The sequence below is a fragment of the Panthera leo genome, chromosome D3 (genome assembly GCF_018350215.1).
Source record: "Panthera leo isolate Ple1 chromosome D3, P.leo_Ple1_pat1.1, whole genome shotgun sequence".
Lineage (NCBI taxonomy): Eukaryota > Metazoa > Chordata > Mammalia > Carnivora > Felidae > Panthera > Panthera leo.
This window is the reverse complement of record NC_056690.1, coordinates 5,110,413-5,136,304: the sequence shown is the minus strand read 5'-3', so window position 1 is coordinate 5,136,304 and position 25,892 is coordinate 5,110,413. Positions and strand designations below refer to the sequence as shown.

Sequence of the window (25,892 nt, the reverse complement as noted above, 5' to 3'; positions counted from 1 at the left end):
CGGTCCCCGCCGGAGCCGCGGCGTCCCCGGTGCGGCCCTCGGCCCCGCTCCCGACCCCGCATCCCGCCGGCCCCAGGATGGGCGCGCGCGCCTCGGGCGGGCCCCGGGCCCGGCCCGGGCTCCTGCTGCTCCTGCCGCTGCTGCTGCTCGGGCTCCTGGCCCCGGGCGCGCAGGGGGCGCGGGGCCGCGGCGGCGCCGAGAAGAACAGCTACCGCCGCACGGTCAACACCTTCTCGCAGAGCGTCAGCAGCCTCTTCGGCGAGGACAACGTGCGCGCCGCTCACAAGGTGGGCGCCGGGCTCCAGCCTGCGGTCACCTTGCCCGGGCCCACGCGCACCTGGCTCCCGGGGCCGGCCTGGGCCGTGCGCGGCCTCCGGGGCCGCCGGGCGGCGGGGAGAGGGGAGGCCGGCCTGCGCCCCGGGGCCTCTGCGGCCTGCGGCCCCCCGCGCGCGGCCGGGGTCGGGCCCGGCGGCCGGTGGCGGCGCACACGGCGGGGGGCGGGGGGCGGGCGCGGGGCCTCGGGGCGCCCTCTGCTCGGCGCCGCACTTCTCCTTGGACCTTGCCCGCGGGCGCCGCGCGGCCCCTGGGCTGCGCCCACGCCGGCCGCGCCTCTCATTCATTCATTCAGCGCGTTTGAATGAGCACCTACTGTGAGCCAGGCGCCGCGCGCGCCGCCCAGGGGGCGCCCTGCCCTCTCCCCAGCAACCCCTGCGTTTCTGCCAGCCTCGCGCCGACCCACTTCCCCCCGAGCACCTTAGGCCCTCCTCCTTCTGCTGCGAAGATATCTCGGCTTTTTTTTTTTTTTTTTTTGAACTTTACAAGAAAAGAAAGGGACTGAGGCAGTCTCCTCTGTTGCTTTGGCCCAGTAACCCTCCTGAGCTCCTACTGTGTGCCGTCCCTTGATTCGGAGCGTTTTTACTTCGGAGCTGCTGTGTCGAGCGCTCAGGAGGAGCGCGGGAACGTGTGTCCGCACCCTGCGCTGCCCTCTGGAGCCCGGTGGGACAGGCTTCATTCGGGCCCGAGAAAGGGGAAGTGAATGAGAGACAGTTGCACGTGGTAACGTGGTTCCCTGAGGACAGCCCTTGCTGGTCCTCCTGTTGATGTCTCTGCTCCGGGCTAGCCCTGGGGTTTGGGAACTCGGGTTCAGGCTACCACTTAACGGGCTGCTCCGCTTTGGGTCACGTGTGGCTTCATTTCCCTGAGCCTCAGTTTCTTTATCCTCTAAAAGGGGCTAATAATAATATCCCCTTCATTATGCGGTTGTAATTATGAATGCTTCCTGTAATTATGGTGCTTTCCTGGCCCCGAGTAATGACTGAATCTGTGTCAACTACATCGTTTTGCTGACATTCCCGCCAAGGCACAAATCCACTTTGCTTAGCCCTGCTGGAAGGACTTTCAGGATTTAAAAAAAAAAAAAAAGTTTTCTGGTGCTTGAGATAAAACAAAACCCAACTCAGACTGGCATTCTTCTTGGGTCGAGATCAGAACTCTTTCTGGGGTGACCAAGGTTTGTGCCTTCCACGGGGCTAATACAAATCTGTTATTTGCTTAAAATGTGCTGAGTGCTTTCAGAGATAGAGTCACTCAATTAATTCTCAGAAAAACCCTATGAGTAGGTACTGTTCATGTTTTCATTTTGTAGATAGGGAAACTGAGGCACAGAGTGGTGATGTGAGTGGCTTCAAGTCAAACTGAGTGGCAGGGCCGGGAATTAAACCCAGGCAGCGTGGGCCTGGGGTCCACACTGGTGCCTTCATGGGTCTTTATGCCTCATGACCCTTTGTGGTCCTCCCCTCCCCCCATCAACGCAGCATCTAGAATGAGACTGACCTGACATTTCCTGCCGAGCCGAGCGTCGCCCACACTGGCCAGGCTTGGGGGAGACTGTTTTGTTAACAAAAACTAGGTATGCTGGCGACGTCGTTTTCGGCCTGCCTGGGGTTACTAAGTCGGAGCCAGACCGGCTTGGTGGGTTGTGAGGTTTGAGGGTGTTTCAAGAAACACCCCATGGTCTAAGCTAGGCCTCGTCTAAAATAAACCTGCGGGGCTCTGGTTTGGAGCATGGGCCTTGCTGTCCAACAGACAAGGATTGGAATTACTAGCCTTCGATCCTGGGCCAGTTGACTTGACCTCTCTGTCTCCTCTCCAGAGGAGATGAATTGGAGGGCAGAATGCGACTAGGTTGTATAATACCAGGTACTGAATGATTTTTTAGTCAATGGTGGGAGATATTTATGTAAGAAAGGGACTCTGGTAGGAAAGTGATAGACTCATTTATTCAATTAAGAATTATGAAGCGGCTTGTACATGAGTGTTCGTCGGAGTGCTTTTCACGTTAGCCAAAGGGTGGAAACAGCCCAAATGTCTATCTGCTGATGAATGAATAAACTGTGGCCTGTCCAAGCATGGAATATTATCCAGCCATAAAGAGGAGTGGAGCACTGATAGGTGATACGCGGATGAACCTTGAAAACAGGTGAAAGAAGCCAGACACAAAAGGCCACGTATTGTACAATGGCATTTGTGTGAAATGTTCCAGGACAAGCAAATCCGTAGAGGCTGAAAGCAGATGAGTGGTTGCTAAGGGGAGGGGGTGGGGTGGGGTGGAAAGTGACTGTTTCATCGACCGGGGGTTTCTTTTCCGGGCAGAAAATGTTCCGGAACTAGGCAGAGGTGACTTGCACAGCATTGTGAATGTACCATATGGCACTGAATCGTACACTTTAAAATGGTTCAACCGGTTAATTTTATGCTATGTGTATTTTACAACAATTTTCTTTTTTTTTTAAATATTACTTTTTAAAAAAAAAATTTTTTTTTTAAACGTTTTATTTATTTTTGAGACAGGGAGAGACAGAGCATGAACAGGGGAGGGTCAGAGAGAGGGAGACACAGAATCTGAAACAGGCTCCAGGCTCTGAGCTGTCAGCACAGAGCCCGACGCGGGGCTCGAACTCACGGACCGCGAGATCATGACCTGAGCCGAAGTCGGACGCTTAACCGACTGAGCCACCCAGGCGCCCCTTTACAACAATTTTCAAAAATTTCTTAAGCACCTGCCATATGAGCACAAGCCAGACAAAATTGTCCCCTCTCGAGGACCTTTCATAGGACAGGCAATAGATAAGTCAGACACTTAAAACAAGATTATTTCGGAGTAGTAAGTGCCGTTACAGAGGTAAGAGAAGATGATGTGCTAATGATGACGGGTAATCTTTGTTTAAGCTTAGGATGTGCCTCGCGCTGTTCTAAGAGAGAGAACCTCTCTTATCAGCCCTGTTTTACGGAGAAGGAAAGTAAGGCAATGGAAAGGTTGAACCTCTCGCCCCCAGTTCCACTAATCAGTTGGAGGGAGGACTGGGAGTGCCCACACTCGTCACCTCTGCAGAATTGGAAATGACTGGAACAGAGTGGCCAGGGAAGTGAGCTGAAAGAGAAGGAGCTGGAGGGACAGAACGTCCCAGGCAAAGGCAACAGTGTGAGCAAAGGCCCTGTGGTAGGAACAGGTTTGGTGTGTGAGGGCCAGAGAGGGTCCGTAGTAGGGCTGTGGCAGAGTGAACAAGGGACAGAGGGAGATTGAGACCTAGGTCACACAGGATCTAGGGTTTAACAAGACATCAATAGTGATGCCAGAAAGGCCTTGTGGAGAGCCAGGAGGAAGAGATCTGGTGCCCTGCCTGGAGGCATTGGGCAGGGGGTGGAGGAAGGGGTGTGATTTGGGTCTGGGAAGATGGGTTGGCAGGGGAGGGAAGGGCTGAGACAAGGTTGGGGTCCGGTTCACAGGTGGCTGCGTTGGGGTGTGGATCTTGGGGAGCACAGGGGAAAAAATACAGCTGGACCCACGTGGTGGGAACATTTGAATGAGAAGCTGAGAGTTGGTGTTCTTATTAGTCCTTTGTTCCTTAGTTGTTTTGTTTTTAAGAAGATTAACATTTTTTTTTTTTTAATAAGGCCATAGCTGCATGCAATGCCATTTCACATAGTTCAAGAGTAAAAAAAAATAAATCTGCTTGCCCAGTCTGACCCCATCTCCCATTTTCCTTCCTAGAGTAGCCTGGTGTTCTGAGCATCCGTACAGATCCTGCCCCTTTGTGGGTTTTCTGTTTTTCATTACGCAGGCTGTTCCACTCCCCACCTCCTCCTCCCCCTCCCCCTCCCCCTCCTCCCCCTCTTCCTCCTCTTCTCCTTCTTCTTCTTCTTGACAAATTTTGGCAACCACATCTTATTGGTACATAAAGCTTTGCTTCCTTCCTTTTGGAGGAGTGCAGAAAGCAAACCATCATTCAGGATGTACCATAATTGAACCCACGCCTAATAGTTGACATTTTGTTAGCGTCCCCTCTTGTGCCCTCCAAATCTGGCTGCAGTAAAGGTCTTTCTATAGAGATTTTTGTGTGCAGGTTGTTAGAAATGGAGTCGCTGAGTCAAAGGGTCTGTGCGTTCACATGTGTTTATTTTTAATTTTTTTCTTTAAGTTTATTTATTTTGAGAGGGGGGTGGGGCGGACGAAGAGAGAAGCCCAAGCAGGCTCTGTGTTGTCCACGCAGAGCCCTCCCCGTGGGACTCGAGACCACACACGCGAGATCGTGACCTGAGCTGAAATCGAGAGTCGGACGCTCAAGGCAACCGCTCTCCTGACTTTTGGCAACATAAGTTAGTTTTGTGTTTACACCCACTTCCCTATACGCTTTCAATACTGTGAAAGACGACCGAATTGTTTTCCAAAAATTCTGCCGGTTTCCACTCCTACCGAACGTGTGAGCTCTACCTTCCACACCTTGTCCGACGAAGTGTATCATTAAGTTTCTTATTACGTGTTTTATTGGTTTTATTACATCTTTTCACATACGCAGACTCCATCAGCCTTTTCTTGTCTGGAGACTGCCTTTTGTTTTCTTTGCCATTTTCTTCTATTGAGCTCTTTCTTTGTCTTTTGTTTTTGATTTTTTGAGATGCTGGCCCGTTTCGCTGTTTGCCGGCGAGCTTGTGGGGCAAAAATAACTCTGACGCTTTCCAGCCTTTTTTTCCCCGGCCCGTCTTAGCGGCTTTTTGGAGGTGTGACTGACATTACGCTTCGATAGACAGCGCATATTTAAAGTGGGACGAACGTGTCCGAAAGCTTACAAGTTGATAAATTTCGATGTGCGTGCACACCCGTGTAAACACCACCACAATCAAAACGTTTCTCGTTTTCATTATGAGAAGTTTGAAAGTACGGAACAGATGAAAGGCTGGAATGAAGAACAGCTAGAAACTTTCCCACTGAACCCACGTTTTCCCCAAACTGGTTTCTCCCTTTCTCTTTACACACACACACACACACACACACACACACACACACACACACACACACACTGTTTTCTTCCCGGAACCATTTGAAAGTAAGTCGCACGGGTGTCTGGGTGGCTCAGTCAGTTAAGCATCTGACTCTTGATTTTGGCTCAGGTCATGATCTCACGGTTTGTGGTCTGTGGTTTGTGAGATCGAGCCCCGTGTCAGGCTCTGAACGCACAGCACGGAGCCTCTCTCTGCCCCTCCCCTGCTCATGTGCGCACGCGCTCTCTCTCAAAATAAATAAACGTTAAAACAAAAAGTTGCAAACATCATGACACTTTCTCCTACAGAACCACAATACCATGGTCCCTCCATCCCCCCAAATTACATTTAGTACAGTAAAAACTTGTCACATACAGTCTGTATTCACATTTCCTTCATAGCTTTAAAAAAAAATCTAACACTTTATGAACCATGGCTCATTGCATTTGGTTTTCATGTCTCTTTAATGTCCTTTAGTCTGTCAGAGTCCCCTCACTTTTTGGGTGTGGGTGTGGAGAGCTTTTCTGACATTGACATTTTGGAACAGTGCAGACCAGTTGTCTTTTTTGCTTTTCTTGTTTTGGTAACAGCTTTATTGAAAGTTCAGTAGTTTTGAGTATATTCAGACAGCTGCCCGGCCCTCACCACAGTCAATTTTATTTTTATTTATTGATTGATTGATTTAAAATATTTACTTATTTTTGAGAGAGAGAGAGCGCGCACAAGCTGAGGAGGGGCAGAGAAAGGGAGACACAGAATCTGAAACAGGCTCCAGGCTCTGAGCTGTCAGCACAGAGCCCGACTTGGGGCTTGAACTCACAAACCGTGAGATCGTGACCTGAGCCGAAGTCGGACGCTTAACTGACTGAGCCACCCAGGCACCCCATTATTTGTTTTTGAGGGAGAGAGAGCAGGGGAGGGGCAGAGAGAGAATCCCAAGCAGGCTCTGTGCTGTCAGCACAGAGCCCAGTGCGAGGCTCGATCTCATGAACTGTGAGATCATGACGTAAACCGAAATCAAGAGTCAGATGCTTAACCCACTGAGCCACCCAGTCGTCTCATCGTTGTCTTTTTGATTATAGCCCACAGGGTAAGGCTGGAATGGTATCTCACTGTGGTTTTGACAGACCAATTCTTTCCTTCCTTCCTTCCTTCCTTCCTCTTCCTTCCTTCCTTCCTTCCTCTTCCTTCCTTCCTTCCTTCCTTCCTTCCTTCCTTCCTCTCTTTCTCTTTCTTTCTTTCTTTCCTTCTTTCTTTCTTTCCTTCTTTCTCACTTTATTTTTAAGTAATCTCTACACCCAACATGGGACTCAAACTCACAACCCCAAGACCAAGAGTCACATGCTCCGCCGACCCAGCCAGCCAGTCGCCCGCAGACCAGTCATTTCTTGAAATGTCCCATGGTGTGGTCGGATTGTTTCCTCGCGGTTAGGATGAGGGCACACGTCCGGATCTGGCAAGAATTCCCCTGAAGGGGTCTTGTGTCCCTGCCTTGTGCCCTGGAGGTGCCTTTCCCTTTTGTGACCCATTTGTGATCCGGGCGTCGGCCAGTATTTCCTGTTCGTGCAATCTTTGCATTTCTGGGTGTTCTTCACATGCTTGGGCAAACTCGAAACGGCAGAAAGCCCACTCCTCCTCTGACTCGCTCGTCAGGACACATTTGCTGATTTTCCCTGGAGCCGATTTGCACAAGCCAAGGGGTGACGGGCCGAGGGAAGGTTGGGGCGGAGGCAGGTGCCCTCGGGAGATGGACGTCCAGGCTTCTCTGCTACAAGAGAAGGGATAACGAAATCCAGGCTTAAGTAATTTTGTCCCTCCCACCGTGACGGCCTCCGGCCTCGAGTTAATTCACCTGAATCTCCCTTGTTTTCATATTTCATACTGAACATTGTCCAACAGGTTCAAAGGCAGAGAGAATCCTATAATGAACCCTGGACCCACCAGCCACTGCTTCCGCTAATCAACCTTCTGCCATTCTTTTTAAAGCTTATTTATTTATTTTTGGGGGGGGGGGCAGACAGAGAATCCCAAGCAGGTTCCCCGCTGTCAGCGCAGAGCCCGACGCGGGGCTCCATTTCCCGAACCGTGAGATCAGGACCTCAGCCGAGATCGAGAGTCACACGCTCTATACCCACTGAGCCACCCGGGCTCCCCTCTTCCTCTGCTCTTTATGTCCACAGCGGCTTCTGTGGCGAAGTTGGGCCTTGCCCTGGAGGCAAGGCCACGTTCACGTTTGGCTGGGTGTGTTTCTCGGCCCCCGCGGGCCGGTGGTGGGAGAACCGTTCCAGGCTCCGGGCCGTGTTGTGACCCCCTGTTAGTGGCTGGGGCCGCCCTCCCAGTGCCACATACTGGGCAGCTCGAACAGTAGGAATTTACTAGAAAACTGAGACCCTGGTGTCTCTCCACGGTGTGCGGGCAGCTGTCTTCTCCCTGCGTCCTCGCGGGGTCCTTCCTCTGTATGTGTCTGTGTCCCCGTCTCCTCCCCAACAGGTCCCGTTGGCTTAGGGCTCAGCCTGGTGACCCCGTTTTACATTTCTTGCCTCTCCAAAGGCTCTGTCATCAATTCCAGTCACATTCGGAGGGCCTGGCGATTAGGGCTTCGACATAGGAAATCTGCAGGCACAAGGTTCATCCCCCTGAGGGCTCCCGGATGCCCTTCACATGGTGAAGTGGGCCAGGGTGTCACAGGGCCGTATCCAAAGCAACAGCACCAGCCCCCAGGGCCCAGGGCGAGTCTGTCCTGCTCCTGGCTAGAAGGCCAGCAGTGGGCCCTTCTCTGCTCTCAACCTCTCCCGCCCAGACCAGTTTCCGGGACGGGTCTGTTCTTTCTCCTGAGCAAGGCCAGTCATGTCTGGGCCTGAGGGTTTCCCAAGGATAGCAGGTCTCCGAGCACCTACCTGGAGACCAGCGTGGGTAGGCGCTGAGACAGAAGCGTCCTTAGCCTTCTGCCGCCCGGGCTCCCTGTCTGTGCCAGCACCACGCGGAGGCCTTTACAGGTCGGAACGTCCAATCCTGTCTTTGCCCCGTTTGACAGCTGACAAAGCTGAGGCACAGAGAGGTTCAGCAACGTTGAGCGGCCGTGTCTCTTCCTTCCAAAATAGCTGTTGCCTCGCACCCCTCCTGGGGGGCTCAGTGCCATCCGAAGGACCCGATACCCTTTTCTCACAAAAGCCTTGGCGTTCCTTCCTTCTTCCTCCTTCTGAACAAATGGTAAAGCCTGCTACCTGGTTTTACCGACAAACACGCACAGATCGAACATACTTTCTGTGAGAGGACACACAGAACAGGGGTGCCCGTCAAGTGGAACGCTATCGGCCACCATAAAAAGGAATGAACTACTGAGTCCTGGTACAACAAGGGAAATGTTATTTTGAGAGAAAGAAGCCAGACGCAAGAGGTCACCTGCCGTATGATTCCGTTTGTATGGAAAGTCCAGGAAAGGCAAATCCGTGGAGACAGACAGATTAGTGGTTGCCTAGGTTGGGGAGGAGGGATGGGGGTTGGCTGCTGATGAGTACGGGTTTGTTTGTTTGTTTCTTTCTTTCTTTCTTTCTTTCTCTTTTTTTTAAGACTATTTATTTATTTTGGGAGAGAGCCATCGAGCAGGGGAGGGGCAGAGAGAGGGAGAGAGAGAATCCCAAGCAGGCTCCGCGCTGTCAGCACAGAGCCCAACGTGGGGCCCGATCCCACAAACCGTGAGATCGTGACCTGAGCCGAATTCAAGAGTCAGACGCTTAAATGACTGAGCCAGCCAGGCACCCCCTTTTTAAAAAAATTTTATTTTATTTTACTTTTTCTTTTAAGCAGGCTCCACTCGGAACGTGGGGCTCGAACTCATGACCCCAAGATCAAGAGTCGCATGCTCTACCGACTGAGCCAGCCAGACACCCTGTTGTCTTTTTGTTGTTTTTTGTTAGTTTTTTGTTTTTTTTAATTTTTTAATTTGCATCAAAGTTAGCATATAGTGCAACAATGATTTCAAGAATAGATTCCTTAATGCCTCTTACTCATTTAGCCCATTCCCCGCCCCCCCCACAACCCCTCCAGCAACCCTCTGTTTGTTCTCATGAGTGAAGTTATATGATTTTTGTCTTTCTCTGACTAATTTCACTTAGCATAATACCCCCCAGTTCCATCCACGTAGTTGCAAATGGCAAGATTTCATTCTCTTTGATTGCCGAGTAATACTCCATTGTATATATATCACATTTTTATCCATTCATCCATCGGTGGACATTTGGGCTCTTTGCATACTTTGGCTATCGTCAATAGTGCTGCTATAAACACGGGGGTGCGTGTGTCCCTTCAAAACAGCACATCTGTTTCCCTTGGATAGATACCTAGTAGTGCGATTGCTGGGTCGTAGAGTGGTTCTATTTTTAATTTTTTGAGGACACTCCACGCTGTTTTCTAGAGTGGCTGCACCAGTTTGCATTCCCATCCCTGTTTTTGTTTTTGTTTTTGTTTTTGTTTTTAATGCCAGCTCTTCCATTGTATATTTTTTTACCCTCCCATTTCAAAATAGCTTCATCGAGGTATAATTCACGTGTTCTACAATCCACCCCCTTAAAGTGTACCGTTCGGTCCTCGTTAGTCCGACCACAGAGCTGTGCAATCACTACCACAGTCGATGTTAGGACATTTCCTCACTGCTAAAAGAAATTTTAGCTATCACAGCCCCTGGCAACCAGCAGTCGACTTTCTGCCTCTGTGGGCTCTGCCTCCTCTGGACTTTTCATACAGATGGAATCGTACGATATGTGGTCTTTTGCGTCCGGCTTCTTTCCCTTAGCATCGTGTTTCAAGGTTCACTGACGTGGAAGCTCATGGTAACTCATTCCGTTTTATGGCCAAACAACATCCCACTGTATGGATGGACCGGGCTTTGTTTCTCCATCCGTCAGCTGATGGCCACGTGGGCTTTACGTGTACAAATCCCTTTAGTGTGATGACCTAAGGAGAAAAGGATGATTCCTTGCAGGACGTGCTCTGGGGTCAGGGCTCAGTGCGAGTATGGGATGTCGGTGGGAATTTTGACCATTTACCGTGTGCTCGAGGCATTTCATATGAGTATCCCACTTAATGCTAAAATAACCAGTTGGGGTAGATACTAATACATGCATTTAGTTAGCGGGAGCTCTGATACGTATTATATGTGTGTATACACACACACACACACACACACACACACACACACACACACACACACCCGTGGCTACGTAGCTAGCAGTAAGAAGCAGAGCTGGGATTTGAACCCAGGCCCTTAAACTCAGCCACACGCGCTCTCAGCCAAGCCACAGAACTAGCACGGAGGTTACTGGAGTCCTGTCTCTCCTGGTGGCTGATTCAACCCTGCTCTCTTTCCCCTTGCGCCCTGGAGCGGTGATCCAGCCCTAAGGTCTGATTCAAAATGCTGTAGCCAGGGCTCCTGGGTGGCTCAGTCGGTTAAGTGTCTGACTCTTGATTTCGGCACAGGTCACGATCCCATGGTTTGTGGGTTCGAGCCCCACGTCGGGCTCTGCGCTGACAGCGCAGAGCCTGCTTGAGATTCTCTCTCTCCCTCTCTGACCCTCCCCCACTTGTGCCCTCTGTCTCTAAATAAATAAATAACTTAAAAACAATAGCCGTTTCACTCCAAGGCATTGACCGCCCGCATGTGAGCCAAAGTGCACAAGTACAGGACTCCCCTGTGTCACTCCCCTTTGCTGCAATAGCGTGGGTGGGAATAGCCTAGGTGTCCATGGGTAGGGGATCGCTCAAACATCTCTAAGGAGAACAAGGCAGCTCTGTACGGTCTGAGGCAGAGTGTCACGTGAGAAAACCGTGCATAGTCACGGGCGGTTGGAGGAAGAATGTTTGTCTGCTGCTACTCCCCCGGCGCATCAAAGGGAAGCCACAGAATAACGACAGAGCCTCCAGAAGGAGATTTGCATTATGGGGAGTGAGACGGGAAGGTTAGTTTTCACTGACTTCCCATTTGCAACTTTGAGTTTTATACCATGTGTACAGAATAGCACTTATTAAAAATAATAACCGGATGGATGAGACTACACCTCATTGAGCTGTTCCTCCAGCCTGGTGTTTCTCTGGAATCCCCTGTAGAGATCAGGAAGCCCTCCGAGGACCCGGGTCCTTAAAGCCAGGTGGACGTGGGTCTCTAGGGTTTCCCTCATGCCCAGGAGATGTGATACAGCTCACATGTGAGAGCCACCGCCCTCCCACCCTTCCTGTCCCAGGAGGCAGCACCCAACGTCCAGGCGGAATGGGAGGGGGCGGAAACTCCCACCATTTAAAAATGAGAAACCAGGGCCGCCTGGGTGGCTCAGTCGGTTAAGCGTCTGCCTTCGGCTCAGGTCATGATCTCGCGGTTTGTGAGTTCGAGCCCCGCCTCGGGCTCTGTGCTGACGGCTCAGAGCCTGGAGCCCGCTTCCGATTCTGTGTCTCCCTCTCTCTGCCCCTCCCCCATTCGTGCTCACACACACACTCTCTCTCTCTCTCTCTTTCAAAAATAAACATTAAAAAAATAAATAAAAGATAAAGGTGAGAAATCAGGCAGAGAAAAGAAGGAGACCTTGAGCCTGACGTGGGCAAGAGGGCTTCAGGAGAAGTCAGAGGTGGATCAGCTTTGTGGGGACCTCCCGTCTCCCCCTTGGCCCGTGGAGGAGGAGGCCTGACCAGATTTCGCCCAGCTCCTGGCCTACCAAGCTCATGTCTGTGCCCAGGCTACTCGGCCACTCCTGCTGTGTCCTTCATCACTGGCCGCCTCTGTTTTCCCACTAACGCGTAAACCAATGGGCCTGGCTGGACCAGGAGAAGGGCGCGTTGTCCCAGTCAGTGGTAGTGACCACTCTCTTGTTTTTGCAGTTCCTGACCAGGCTGACCGAGAGGTTCGTGCTGGGGGTGGACATGTTCATCGAAACGCTGTGGAAAGTTTGGATGGAGCTCTTGGATGTTCTCGGACTCGATGGTACGTGGTGCTGGGGGGAAGGCATTCATTGAAGGTGCTGTTTTATTCAAGTGGTTATCAAAGTGTGGACGCAGTACCCATGATGGGCGGCACACAGGACCCCTTGGTGGGGGGGTGGTAGTGAGGACACAAATGAACACTTAAAAAATTTTTTTTAAGGTTTGCTAATTTATTTACAGAGAGACAGAGACAGTGTGGGCGGGGGAGGGCCAGAGAGAGAGGGAGAGAATCCCAAGCCAGCTCTGCACTGTCAGCACAGAGCCCGATGTGGGGCTTGAACTCACGAACCGTGAGAACGTCACCTGAGCCAAAATCAAGAGTCGGATGCCTCCCTGACTGAGCCCCCCAGGTGCCCCACAAATGAACATTTTTTATTGTGATAGTTGCATAAAGAAATGGCCCGTCAAAACTGAGATTCACAGATGCTGTTTAGGGTAAGGTACGTGTGGGTAGGGCTGATTCGTCGGCCCCCAGGCAAACTGCAAAGACCAGAGGTGGGGCCTCCGGGGTGTTGGGACCCATCACAAACTCCTACCTACAGTTATTTAGGCACAAAGGGATTTCATACAGAGCTTGAGGCGGTCCCAGAGCCGTGCCTAGAACGCTGCCGAACTGGCCTGCCGTGGGAGTTGCTGCTCTGTGCGGAATCAGGAGGCTACTGCTGGAACGGTTGAATTCAAGGACTCGGCCCTGGTCCAGGCTGCCACCTCTCCCGCCAGGAAGTCTGCAGCCGCCTGTGTTGAGGCCCCAAGACCACCCCCAGGTTCGGTGAATCACCAGGAGGACTCAGGACTCAGTGTTATCGTCATGCTCACGGCTGTGATTTATTCCAGTGCAAGGACACAAAGCACCCTCAGCAAAAGGGGACAGGCCGGTGGGAGCCCCACAGGAAACCCTAATTCCACCAGCAGCAATTTGTGGTGACGCGTGTAAAGTCGTCATCCACCAGGGAAGCCCGTTAGAGACGCTGCACCCAGGGTGTTTCTTAGAGGCTGGTCATGTGGGCACCTTCTGCCCGGCACCTGCCAAAATTCCCGACACCCCGCGGGAAAGCAGGTGGTCAGCATAAACCACAGAATGTGTGCAAATAGTCCAGGCACAGGGAGCCCCCATTATCAGGGAATGGGGGGAAGCCCCCTCCACTACCTGTGTTCTTTCCACCCCCCAAGCAGATAACTCAACTCTCTGTGAGTTGACCAGGCGTCCCACGAATTGAACTGAATTCTGAGCCCGGCTACCTGGAGGTATAATGTCAGAGCGAGCCCACGGGGTCAGGGCTCATCCCGCAGGACTGCCCCTCCTCCCTCTTCAGATACCAGTTGCAAGCCCCCCCGTGCTTCTGACCAAGCAAGTGGCTCTAGATCGGAGGTTCCCCCTCCTTGGGTTTGATTAATTTGCCAGAGCGGCTCACGGAACTCCAGAACACCACTTACTAGCTTAGCAGTTTATTGCAGGAGGATGTAACTCAGGAACAGCCCGATGGAGGAGATGTTCGGGTGCGTTCTGTAGGAAGACGCACGGAGCTTTGGTGTTCCTTGAGCTCCCCATCCCAGAAGCTCCTGTCGGGTTTTTGTGGTGGCTCTGTCACACGGGCACGATTGATGAAGGCATTGGCCGTCGGTGACTGACTCAGCCTTCAGCCGCTCTCCCCTCCCTGGAGGTCAGGGGATGGGTCTGAAATTCCAACCTTCTCCTCACGATGGGTTCTCCTGGTCCCCCATCCTCAGGGCCTGTCCAGAGGTCACTGTGTCAACACATACTCAGGTGTGGCCGAAAGGACCCTGTTAAGAATTAATCCAAAGGTTCTAGGAGGAGCTCTGTGCCAGGAATGGGGACAAAGACCAAATATATATATATATATATATATATATATATATATATATATATATATATATATATATATATATATACATACGCTTTTTTTTTTTTTAACGTTTATTTATTTTTGAGACAGAGAGAGACAGAGCATGAATGGGGGAGGGTCAGAGAGAGGGCGACACAGAATCTGAAACAGGCTCCAGGCTCCGAGCTGTCAGCACAGAGCCCAACGCGGGGCTCGAACTCACGGACCGCGAGATCGTGACCTGAGCCGAAGTCGGCCGCTTAACCGACTGAGCCACCCAGGCGCCCCACATATACTTCTTATAAATCACTGTATCACACTCCAGAAACCCAAGTTCCCAGATGTCAGCCAAGGGCCATATTAATCCTTTCCGGCACCTCTTTCTAGAGAGCAGACTCGGGCCTGCCGTGTTAACCCGTTCCTGCACACTTCCTAATTCCGTGTCCTCTCTTGGCCCCTTGTGGTTCCTTCTCAACAAACCAGCCAGGGTGATTTTAGTTTTTATTAGTTCTTTTGTTGCACAGAGTGATTAAAAAAAAAAAAAAAAGGATCAGTCAGGTTAAGTCGTTCACCTTAAAACTGCCCAGTGACTTCTGTTGCTCTTGGAATTGACACAGTGCTCCCACGGGGACCGTCGGCTCCAAGGATCTGCCCAACCTCCCCACCCAGCCCCGGCCTCCGTCCTGTCCTCGGACACATGTTTGTTTCCTTTAGGTGTTCCCCACTGGGAGCAGGCCCTCAGCCCTTTGTCTGCTCAGGTCTTTCCCATCCTTGGGTCTCTGGTACATGACACCTCCTCCAGGGAGCCCATCCTGACTACCCTATGTACAGGGACCCTGTTCTCACGCCTACAATCCCTTGTCAGCTGTAATGTTCCGCAGCTTGCACACGCGTGTGTATATGTTTATTGCCCACATTTCTTCCGGAATCAGCTCCTGTGAGCAGGGTTTTGCCCATCTTCCCCAGGCTGCACCCTCCACCTCACTCTGCCTCTGGTGGACAGGGTCCCGTCATTAATAAAAGTTGGAGGACTCTTGGCCCCTCTGCTTCGCTGCTGGTGGGAGTTCACTTGCGTCCCCCCAAAAGTACCCCAAAAGCTCCAGTATCTATGAATGTGACCTTATTTGGGAATGGAGTCTTTGCAGATGTGATCAAGTTAAGATGGGGTCTATCCTGGATTAGAGTGGCTCCTAAATCCCAGCAGACAGTGTCTGGTGTCCTTGTAAGAAGAGGGAAATTGGGACACAGAGACAAACACACAGAGAGGAGATGGCCCTATGGACACGGAGGCAGAGACTGGAGGGACGTGGACACAAGCCAAGGGTGCCTGGAGCCCCCAGGAGCTGCAAGAGGCAGGAGGGACTCCCTCTGAGCGCTCAGGGAGCACGGCCCTGCCCACACCTTGATTTCAGAATTCTGGCCCCCAGCGGGCAAGACGACACAGTCCCAATGCTCTAGCAATGCCATTTGCAGCCTCCTGGGAGTCGGGCTGAGCCAACACACAACCCAGATATGGCAACTGTGTGCAATCCCGCTCGGAATCCGTATTCGCCACTCGCCCAGATTGTTAAACTCTCGGTATTTCCATCCCTGGCCAACAAGGAGCCCCGGAGAAGCAAACCTGATTGCAAAAAGTTGCATGCAGCTTGGAGCGGAAAGCTGCGGTGGAGACAGCCTCCTGATTACCTGGGAGGGGACCAGAGCAGAGTCATCCCGCAGAGGCCCCACATGCTTGCGTTCGTGGGGAGGGCAGCTGGCACGTTCCGGAGGTGAAAGAACCCCTCCCACGTCATGTTCTCCCCTTGTGTTTGGCGCATAAACTTCAAAGCAACCAGAGGCCTTTGGGATTTTCAGCTTCTGCTTAGAAGTCTGAGCACGCAGGAGGCTTTACGGGAAATAGCGTTCCGAAGTTGGATGTTCTGGTGCAAAAGGTCTCCGTGAGCACAATCCTCTAATTCCTGTCTCCAGAATCTCTCGGGGTACCGGTTAAAGTGGAGCCTCCTTAGCCAGAGCCGTCCGGTACAAAGAGAGCGCCAGATGATGTCACATGCTCTAGTTACCATGTTAAAAAAAGTAAAAAACCGGCGACACTAACTTAATAAGGTATTTCGGTTAACCCGAGAGATTCAAACTCCTGTCATCTCAACGTGTGGGAAGCGTGTGGCATTATTAATGAGGCGTCTTTACATTTTGGGGGGGGGTGTGAGGCCTTCGTGATCCAGCCATGTTTGACACAGCACATCCCAGTTCAGACCTGCCACGTTTCAAGCGCTCAGTGGCCACACGTGGCCGATGGCTCCCATAACGGACACCGTGGCGTTGGCCTGCTCTAGACCCGGCGGCTCAAGTCACTCTTCCGGGAAGGAGTTGGAAGGATGGACTTAAAGCCTCGTCCCTGCATCAGGCGGTTTACTCTGTCTCTGCCCTGTCCTCGCTGCGGGACCCGGGGCAAGTCATGCTGTGTGCCTGAGCCCCACCCCCACCATGTGGAAAACGCTACGTGTCATCAGCACGTCGTGAGGACCAGATGACAATTTGTGCGGAGCCATCAGAGCAGCGCGTGGGCCCGCGGGAAACACCTTGTGACCCCTTCACGGCTTACGGAGGGGATCCGCTGCGAAAAGTCATTGTCAGGCCGCTGTGGGACCCACCCAGGCTCGATTCCCCACGCCGAGGGCCGTCTGTGTCCGGCTGCACACACAGCCGGCTTTCCCCTGGCTCTGAATCGGGGTGGACCCCTAATCCGGTAGGACCGGTGACCTCGCAGGGAGCTCGGACCCAGCGGCCCCGGGGAGAAGGCCACCTGAAGACCAAGGTAGAGTCAGGGGGATGCTCCCACGAGTCAAGAAGACCACGGATCGCCCACACACACCCCCCCCCCGAGGCTGGGGAGGGGCCTGGGACGGGCTGTCCCCCAGCGGCCTCAGAAGGCGCCACCCTGCCGACGCCTTGACCTCAGACTGTGTGCGAATACATACGTTCCCGTCGCCTAAGCCGCTCGGCCTGTGCTGCTTTGTTGTGGCAGCTCCGGGAAGCGGATTCAGGCAGGAGTGATGAGTTGCTCATGTTCTAGGTGCGATTTTTAGGGCGTCTGGCGAGGCACACTGCTTCTTACCCCCCTCGCTGGATTGCAGCGCGGGTTTCAGCGAGGTCGTGCCTGTGTCAACATTCTCGGCCCTAGTCCTAGATCCACCCCCACCGAGGGTCCTTGTCCTCGCTGGTCACCTAACTCAGCCCCTTGTTACCCTGATAATAACACGTGGTATGTAGCTTCAGATATACATAGGCTAGTCCGGTGGTTCTCAAAGTATGCTCTGAGGAACCCTGGAGGGGGTTCCTGAGGCCCCTCAGGGGAACCGTGAGGTCCCCCCTTCTCCAGCAACCTGTGTGAGGCCAGGCATTCAAGGGATCCTTCAATGTATCAATTCCACGTTGATAATATGTTGCATATGTTGGGCTAAATATCTTTTTTTTTTTTTAAGTTTATTCATTTATTTTGAGAGAGAGAGAGAGAGAGATCACACCAAGTGTGCATGTAAGTGGGGGAGGGGCAGAGAGAGAGGAGAGGCAGAATCCCAAGCAGGCTCCTCGCTGACAGCAGAAAGCCCCATGCCGGGGCTCAAAGCCACCAACTGTGAGATCGTGACCTGAGTCGAAATCAAGAGTCAGACACTTAACCAACTGAGCCACCCAGGCGCCCCTGTTGGGCTAAATGTCTTAATGTTAATTTTGCCTATTTCTTTTTTGCCCTTTTTAATGTGGCTACTAGAAATATTTGTTTGTTTTGTTAATCATTCATTTATTTATTTAAAGTAGGTATTTTAAGTGTGCCTGGGTGGCTCAGTCAGTTAAGCGTCTGACTTCGGCTCAGGTCATGATCTCACTGTTCGTGAGTTCGAGCCCCGCATCAAGCTCTGTGCTGATGGTGTGACGTCGGCTTGGGATTCTGTCTCTCCTTCTCTCTGACCGTCCCCGACCTGTGCTCGCTGTCTCTCTCAAAATAAATAAATGAACTTTAAAAATAAAATAAAACAAAGATTTTATTCTTAAGTAATCTCTACACCCAACACAGGGCTCAAACTCACAGCCCCAAGATCAAGAGTTGCATACTCTATGGACTGAGCCAGCCAGGCGCCCCAAGAAATGTTTAAAATCTATCCGTGGCCCACGTTTGTGGCTGACATTCTGTTTCTGTGAATTCAAAACCAGATATGAGGATCAAGCTCTCTCCTAACAGCCCAGATATTAAAAAAAAAAAAAAAAAAACCAACACAAGAGTTGTAAAAATGCAGAACATCTCACTGTTTCCATCATCGGGATTTTTTGGTTCTGTTTTGGAGATCAGTTATTCTTCTCGAAAAATATATTATTTGTGTTAGCCTGTAATGGGTCCCTTGTTATTTTTTTTCCAAATTTTTATTTAAATTCTAGTTAGTTAACATATAGTCTGTAATACTGGTTTCGGGAGTAGAATTTAGTGATTCATCACGTATTATACCCAGTGCTCATTATAACAAGTACCCTCCTGGGACGCCTGGGTGGCTCAGTCGGTTGAGCCACCGACTTCGGCTCAGGTCAGGATCTCGCGGTCTGTGAGTTCAAGCCCTGTGTCGGGCTCTGTGCTGACAGCTTGGAGCCTGGAGCTGCTTCGGATTCTGTGTCTCCCTCTCTTCTGCCCCTCCCCCACTCACGCTCTGTCTCTCTCTCTCTCTGTCAAAAATAAATAAACATTGAAAAAAAATTAAAAACAAAAACAAAAACCAAGTACCCTCCTTAGTACCAATCACCCATTTAGCCCACCCCCCACCCACTTCCCTGGGTTCATTGCTATTTCTAAACGAATTAATAATAACAATGTTTAAAAATTAATTTATATTGGGGCGCCTGGGGGGCTCAGTTGGTTAAGGGTACAACTCGTGAATTTGACTCAGGTCATGATCCCAGGGTCTGGGATCAAGCCCTAAGTCGGACCCCATGCTGAGTATGGAGCTTGTCTAAGATTCTCGCTCTCTCTCTCTCTCTCTCTCTCTCTCTGCCCCTCCCCCTCCACCTGCACACAATGCTCTCTCTCTCTAAAATAAAAAAATAAATAAAAATAAATTAATTAATTAATTTATATCTTTCGCTTAATTTTTCCGTGAACCCAAAACCCCTCTGAAAAATTGAGACTACTTAAAAAAAGAAAATGTTTGGGGCGCCTGGGTGGCTCAGTTGGTCAGGCGACTGACTTCGGCTCAGGTCATGATCTCGCAGTTCACGAGTTCGAGCCCCGTGTCGGGCTCTGGGCTGACAGCTCAGAGCCTGGAGCCTGCTTCAGATTCTGTGTGTCTCCCTCTCTCTCTCTGCCCCTCCCCTGCTCACACTCTGTGTCTCTCTGTCTCTCAATAATAAATAAACATTAAAAATAATTTATAAAAAAAATTTGTTTAAGAAAAATTAGCCTGGAAGTATGAGGTATAGTTAAGTAGAAAATCATAATGAAATTTGTTGTTGTTGTTTTAATTTTTTTTTTTAGCATTTATTTATTATTGAGAGACAGAGCATGAGCAGGGGAGGGGCAGAGAGAGAGGGAGACACAGAATCTGAGGCAGGCTCCAGGCTCTGAGCTGTCAGCACAGAGCCCGACGTGGGGCCCGAACTCATAAACTGTGAGATCATGACCTGAGCCAAAGTCGGACGCTTAACCGACTGAGCCACCCAGGTGCCCCATTGTTGTTGTGTTTTTAACATTTTTAACATTTGAGAGACAGAATATGAGTGGGGGAGGAGCAGAGGGAGAGGGAGAAACAGAATCCTAAGCAGGCTCCAGGCTCCCAGCTGTCAGCACAGAGCCCGACGTGGGGCTCGAACTCACGAACTGCAAGATCACGGACTGAGCCGAAGTCGGACGCTTAACTGACTGAGCCACCCAGGCGCCCCATAGTGTTGACTTTGAGAAGAATGTTTATTCTTAAAACACGAGAGCCATCAGAATTGGAAAAGAAGACGTAAAATTATCTGTTTGCAGGTGGCATGATTTATCCATAGAAAATCCTAGAGACTCCACGAAAACACTGTTAGATCTGATCAATGAATTCAGTAAAGTTGCAGGGTGCAACATTAACATACAAAAATCAGCAGTATTGTTATACCCTAACGATGAATGTATCTGAAAAAGAAATAAAATGATCCCATTTACAATAGCATCAAAAACAATAAAATACTTAGGAATAACCTTAATCAAGGAGGTGAAAGATAAATCGTAAGACATCGACGAAAGGCATCGGAGACAGCGTGAATAAATGGAAAATTATCCCATGTTCATGGATTGGAAGAATTAATGTCAAAATGTCTGTTATTTACCCAAAGCCATCTGCAGATTCAGTGCAATCCCTATCAAGGTTCCAATGGCTTTTTTTTACAGATGTGGGGAAAAAAAATCCTAAAATTTACATGAAACTGCAGAAGCCAAAGGAACAGCCAAAGGAATCCTGAGAAAAGAACGCCACACCTCCTGATTTCAAGTTGTATTATAAGCCTTAGGAACCAAAATAGTAACCAAAACAGTAACCAAAACACTATAGTGCCAGCATAAAAACTGACACGTAGACCAATGGAAGAGAATTGAGAGCCCAGAAATAAACCCCAGGGATACGTGGTCAACTAAAATTTGACAAGGGAGCCAAGAATACTCAATGGAGAAAAGACGGTCACTTTAGTATATGGTGCTGGGAAAACTGGATATGCACGCGTAAAAGAATGAAACGAGGCCCCCTACCTTATACCACTCACAAAAATTAACTCAAAATGTATGAAAGACTTATTAAATGTAAGGCCAGAAACCATAAAACTCCATAAAGCTCTTTGACATCAGTCTTGGCAATGATTTGCTGGATTTGACACCAAAAGCAAAAATAAACAAGTAGTACTACTCAAACCCAGAAACTTCTGCACAGCAGAAGAAACCATCACAAAATGAAAAGTACCAGGGCGCCTGGGTGGCTCAGTCGGTTGAGCTTCCGACTTCGGCTCAGGTCATGATCTCGCAGTTCATGAGTTCAAGCCCCGCGTCGCGCTCTGTGCTGACAGCTCGGAGCCTGGAGCCTGCTTCGGATTCTGTGTCTCCCTCTCTCTCTGCGCCCCCCACCCCCGCTTGTACTCTGTCTCTTTCTGTCTCGAAAATAAATAAAAACATTTTTTAAAATTTTTTTAAAAAAAGAAAGTACCTATGGAATGGGAAAAACTATTTGTAAACCACGTATCTATTAAGGGGTTAATAACCAAAATCTATAAAGAGCTCCTACAACTCAATAGCGAGAAACCCACAGTCTGATTAACCTGGAGGTTAACTCTTGATTTCGGCTCAGGTTATGATCTCACGGTTGTTGGGACCGAGCTCCGTGTCGGGCTGTGTGCTGACAGAGTGGAGGCTGCTTGGGATCCTCTCTCTCTCCTCTTTCTGGCCCTCCCCCAACTCGTGTGCATGCTCTCTCAAAATAAATAAGTAAACATTTTTTAAAAACCCAAAAGAACAGATAGCCAACAGTTACATAAAAAGGTGTTCAACATCACTCATCGGGAAAATGCAACTCGAAACCACACATTATCTCGCACCTGCTGGAATGACCATTATCAAAAAGACAAGAGTTTACAAATGCTGGCAAGGACGCGGACCGAAAGGAGCCCTTCCTTGTGCACTGGTGGTGGGATTGTAAATTGAGGCAGTGAAGAAGTGACACACACACACACACACACACACACACACACACACACACCGTGGAATGTTATTCGGCCATAAAAGAGAAGGAAATCCTGCCTGCCATTTGTGACAACTTGGATGGACCTCGAGGGCATTACGGCATGTGAAACAAGTCAGAGAAAGACAAATACCTGATAATCTCACTTATATGAAGAATCTTAAAAAAAAAAAAAACCCAGCAGGGGCACCTGGGGGGCTCAGTCAGTTGAGCGTCCGACTTCGGCTCAGGTCACGATCTCGCGGTCCGTGAGTTCGAGCCCCGCGTCAGGCTCTGTGCTGACAGCTCGGAGCCCGGAGCCTGCTTCGGATTCTGGGTCTCCCTCTCCCTCTGCCCCTCCCCCACTCATGCTCTGCCTGTCTCTCTCTGTCAAAAATAAAAATAAAGTTAAAAAAAAAACAGCAACAACAACAACTCATGGAAAAAGAGATCAGATTTGTAGTCAGAGGTGGGTGATAGTGGGTGCAGGAACTGGAATAAGAGGGTCAAGGTACAAATTTCTAGTGATAAGATAAGTAAGCACCGGGGGTGTAATTTAGAAAGTGAGGACTGCAGTTAACTCTGCTCTATGGTATATATGAAAGTTATTAAGAGAGTAGTAGATCCTAAGAGTTCTCAGGACAAGAAAAAAAGCATTTTTTTTCTCTTTTTTTTTTTTTGGTATCCATATGAGGTGATGGATGTTCATTAAATTTATTGTGCTAATAATTTCACAATCTATGTAATGAGTCATGCTCTTGAACTTATACAGTGCTTTTTGTCAGTTATATCTCAATAAAGCTGTGTCAGTGTTCACAGGTAGGTGGTTAGGCAGGGAGGTGGCTTTGCAGCACGAGGGCCTCAGGACCGAGGCACCGTCCGTCTTATGGCTTAGGTGACTTCCCTTACCTCATGGCCCAATATAGCCGCTCCCACTCCCGCCATCGCATCTCCATCGCAGCAGGCAGAAGAAGAGAGAAAGGGCACATTCCTGCTACTTTTAGGAAAGACCCCACAAAGCCACCACAAAGTATCTCCTTGACCAGAGCTTAGTCTCGGAGCTTCAAGGGAGGCTGGAAACGCCTTCCTCCTAGGCAGCCACGCACCCAGCCTACACCTGGGCGTTTGCTACCATGGGAGACAGGAAGGAAGGAGATAGAGGACGGGCTTGTAAGCTCTGCCCTGCCACGAAAGGTGTTTTCAACTCAGGATGCGGCGGGTGGCCTCGGAGGGTGCCCTGCCTTCCCCCAGGGCTTCGCGTGAAGGATAAAGAGGCCGCGGACTTTACACGCGTAGGGCGGAGACCCAGCGCACCCCCGCGCCCCACTTGCAGAGAAGCCCCCGGCTCGTGCTGACCCGCCGCTGTCCCTCTTTTCTGTTCCGCAGTGTCGAACCTGTCCCAGTATTTCAGCCCGGCCTCGGTGGCCAACAGCCCGGCCCGCGCCCTCCTGCTGGTGGGCGTCGTCCTCCTGGCCTACTGGTTCCTGTCTCTGACGCTGGGCTTCACCTTCAGCCTCCTGCACGTGGTGTTCGGCCGCTTCTTCTGGATCGCCCGGGTCATCCTGTTTTCCATGTCCTGCGTCTACGTCCTGCACAAGTACGAGGGGGAGCCGGAGAACGCAGTCCTGCCCCTGTGCTTCGTGGTGGCCATCTACTTCATGACCGGGCCCATGGGCTTCTACTGGCGCAGCAGCCCCAGTGGCCCCAGCGTGGAGGAGAAGCTGGAGCACCTAGAGAACCAGGTCAGACTGCTCAACATCCGCCTCAACAAAGTGCTGGAGAGTCTCGACCGCACCAACGGCAAGTGACAATCAGCCGGCCGGCCGGGTCCCCCCGTACCAGCGCCCTGCCTCAGGAAGCAAAAAAGAAGAAGGAAGAAAAGAACAGCAAACCCCAAGCAGTCCTAATAAACATTCCCGAGCAGGAACCGGGGGCGCTTTGCGAGGGTATTTCCGGCCACGTGTCAACCCCTAGGACACGTTCCCAGAGGAATGACAGGATCGTGTATGCGGAACTACCCGCCGAGGGTCGTTAGTGGGGGAAGAGATATTTTTTAAAACAAAGGATATAACCATATTAGCTGTATGGTAAGAGTTTATCTGTGCATAGTGCATAAAGTTAATTTTTTCAAGCACTTAAATACATCTTTTGTAAGGTTTTTTAATAAAGGCAGATCGAGTCAAGTTTAATAAAACTTTACACTGAGGGGAAGAATATGCTAATCGGACATTTTAGACGAAGAGTTCCAGTGTCACTGTTTGTTGTCACGGCATAGGGATTGGTGGGTGAGGTCTGTGTGCGTTCTTCTCATGTTCCAAAACCGTGAACTTCGTTTTATGTCATTTTGGTTGACGGTGACTTAGCTGATAGATGTCGTTGTTTCTGGATGTGGGTGGTTGGGGTCCAGGACGAAACTAAACATCTTCTGGGTCCTCGTGACCCCAGCCAGGCCCCCGTCAATTATATTTCTAAATGGAGAAAGAGATCGTTATTCATAGCAACCCTGAGATCGTTTGTTTTTGTTTTTGTTTTTGTTTTCCCTTTCTGAACTTTGATGTATTTTAACCTCCGCGTTTTGTAAGGGAAGATCCAAGGACCAAGCAAAGAAATGTCTTTGGAGTTCGATGCCGAGAGCTACCTGGGTGAGTGCCAAAACTCCCCCTGTCCGGAGTCTATCTGATGCCCCGGTATCACCATTTGCCAGCTAGACCTGTAGAGAAAAGGTACGCTCTCAAGGGTTTTTATTTGTGTCACTGTAGTGTGGGTTGACTCAGGACCTCGGAATTAAAACAAACTCTAGCAGCTAATAACATTTTCAAGTCTCTTGCTGCTTATCAGGCATTCTCAGGAGCAGTAAGCAGCAATAAACACGCCTTGGAGAAGATCCGAATTATTTTTCCTGAAATTTTTACGACACACGTGTTATGTGCTTTCTGTGTGAAGTCTGTGGTGCCCTCATTTTCGGCGGTGCCTAGGGGCAGAGAGGGACATACCGGGCAGACAGCGATGGGGGTCCTCGACAGGGGCGCCTTGCGAGGCTGGATCAGGGGTCGATGCACGCGGCCCAGTGTAGCCCCCCCACCCCCCCCCAGGCCTGTTGGTAAGCATCAGGCAACACATGAACAAGGAAAGGGAGGTCTGGCTGCCACAATCCTTCCCTGCCCACCTACGTGCCCCGGCGGCCCCCCGACAGAGCCTCTGTACGCAGATTTGCAGAGACCCCCCCACCCCCAGTTGGATCAGGTAGAACCAAGACTCCACGGTCCACCCATCGTGCCGGAGAAACACTCAGCTGTCTGCTAACTCCTGTGCGGTTTCCGTGAAGTTTTACTGCTGGATGCAAGTATCCGGAAAACCGGAGCGGATGTTTCTGAGAATGTTTACGAAACCTCTCTGTGTGAGGTGCACGTAACGGGACCCAACCTTTGCAGCATTCGGTTCGCTTTCTGAAACGCATACGTGTTTTCCGAGGTCTGCCCCGGGGCAAACCTTTCTCCAGGGGCATTTGGAGCCCGAAGCCGTTGCAGTCAGAATCTTGGAGGCAAATCTCTTTTAGCACAAGGGGTATAAGAAATAGCCCCGGGGAGGCCATCCCGGCCTGCCTTCCTCTTGTGCGTTTGGCTCTCGTGCATCGGGCGTGTTGAGATCCCAAAGCATTGCTTTGCTCGTGCTGGCCAGGGCAGAACTGGCGTTCTCTGCACACAGCTTGTAAGTCCTAAACTGTCACTGGAATATCCCCTCTGTTCCCCCGGCCGCCTTCCCCCGCGAACCCTGAAAGGCACCGTGCTGTGTTGGGGTCAAACCGTTTTCACTTCCGGTAAACCAAGGGAGGCGCGTGCACCTGGGCACTGGCGCGCGGAGGCCGTAAGCAGCAGGTAGAAATCGCTGTTGGTCACATGCGCTGTTTCCACCCCATTAGCCAAGGGTTGGGCTCTCTGAGCCCAACCTTGCAGTTTCATGCACTGCGATGAAAGATGGCTTTATTTGTAATGAAAGCACCTACAGTTAAAAAGGAGCATCACGGGGCGCCTGGGTGGCGCAGTCGGTT

General features: G+C 50.8%; 1 protein-coding gene and 1 long non-coding RNA gene across 2 annotated transcripts in view; one reads left to right on the top strand and one right to left on the bottom strand.

Moving 5' to 3' along the window:
• Window positions 1–24,928, top strand: LOC122203718 (BRI3 binding protein). Its single transcript, XM_042910750.1, has 3 exons — window positions 1–287; window positions 12,184–12,286; window positions 23,231–24,928. The coding sequence occupies exons 1-3, from the start codon at window positions 78–80 to the stop codon at window positions 23,650–23,652; spliced, it is 735 nt and encodes a 244-aa protein (XP_042766684.1). The 5' UTR covers window positions 1–77; the 3' UTR covers window positions 23,653–24,928.
• LOC122203719 overlaps window positions 24,223–25,892 on the bottom strand; it is a 12,297-nt gene continuing 10,627 nt past the window's right edge. The window contains exon 3 of the long non-coding RNA XR_006195315.1: window positions 24,223–24,312. This is a non-coding gene — a long non-coding RNA (uncharacterized LOC122203719). The remainder of the gene's footprint in view (window positions 24,313–25,892) is intronic.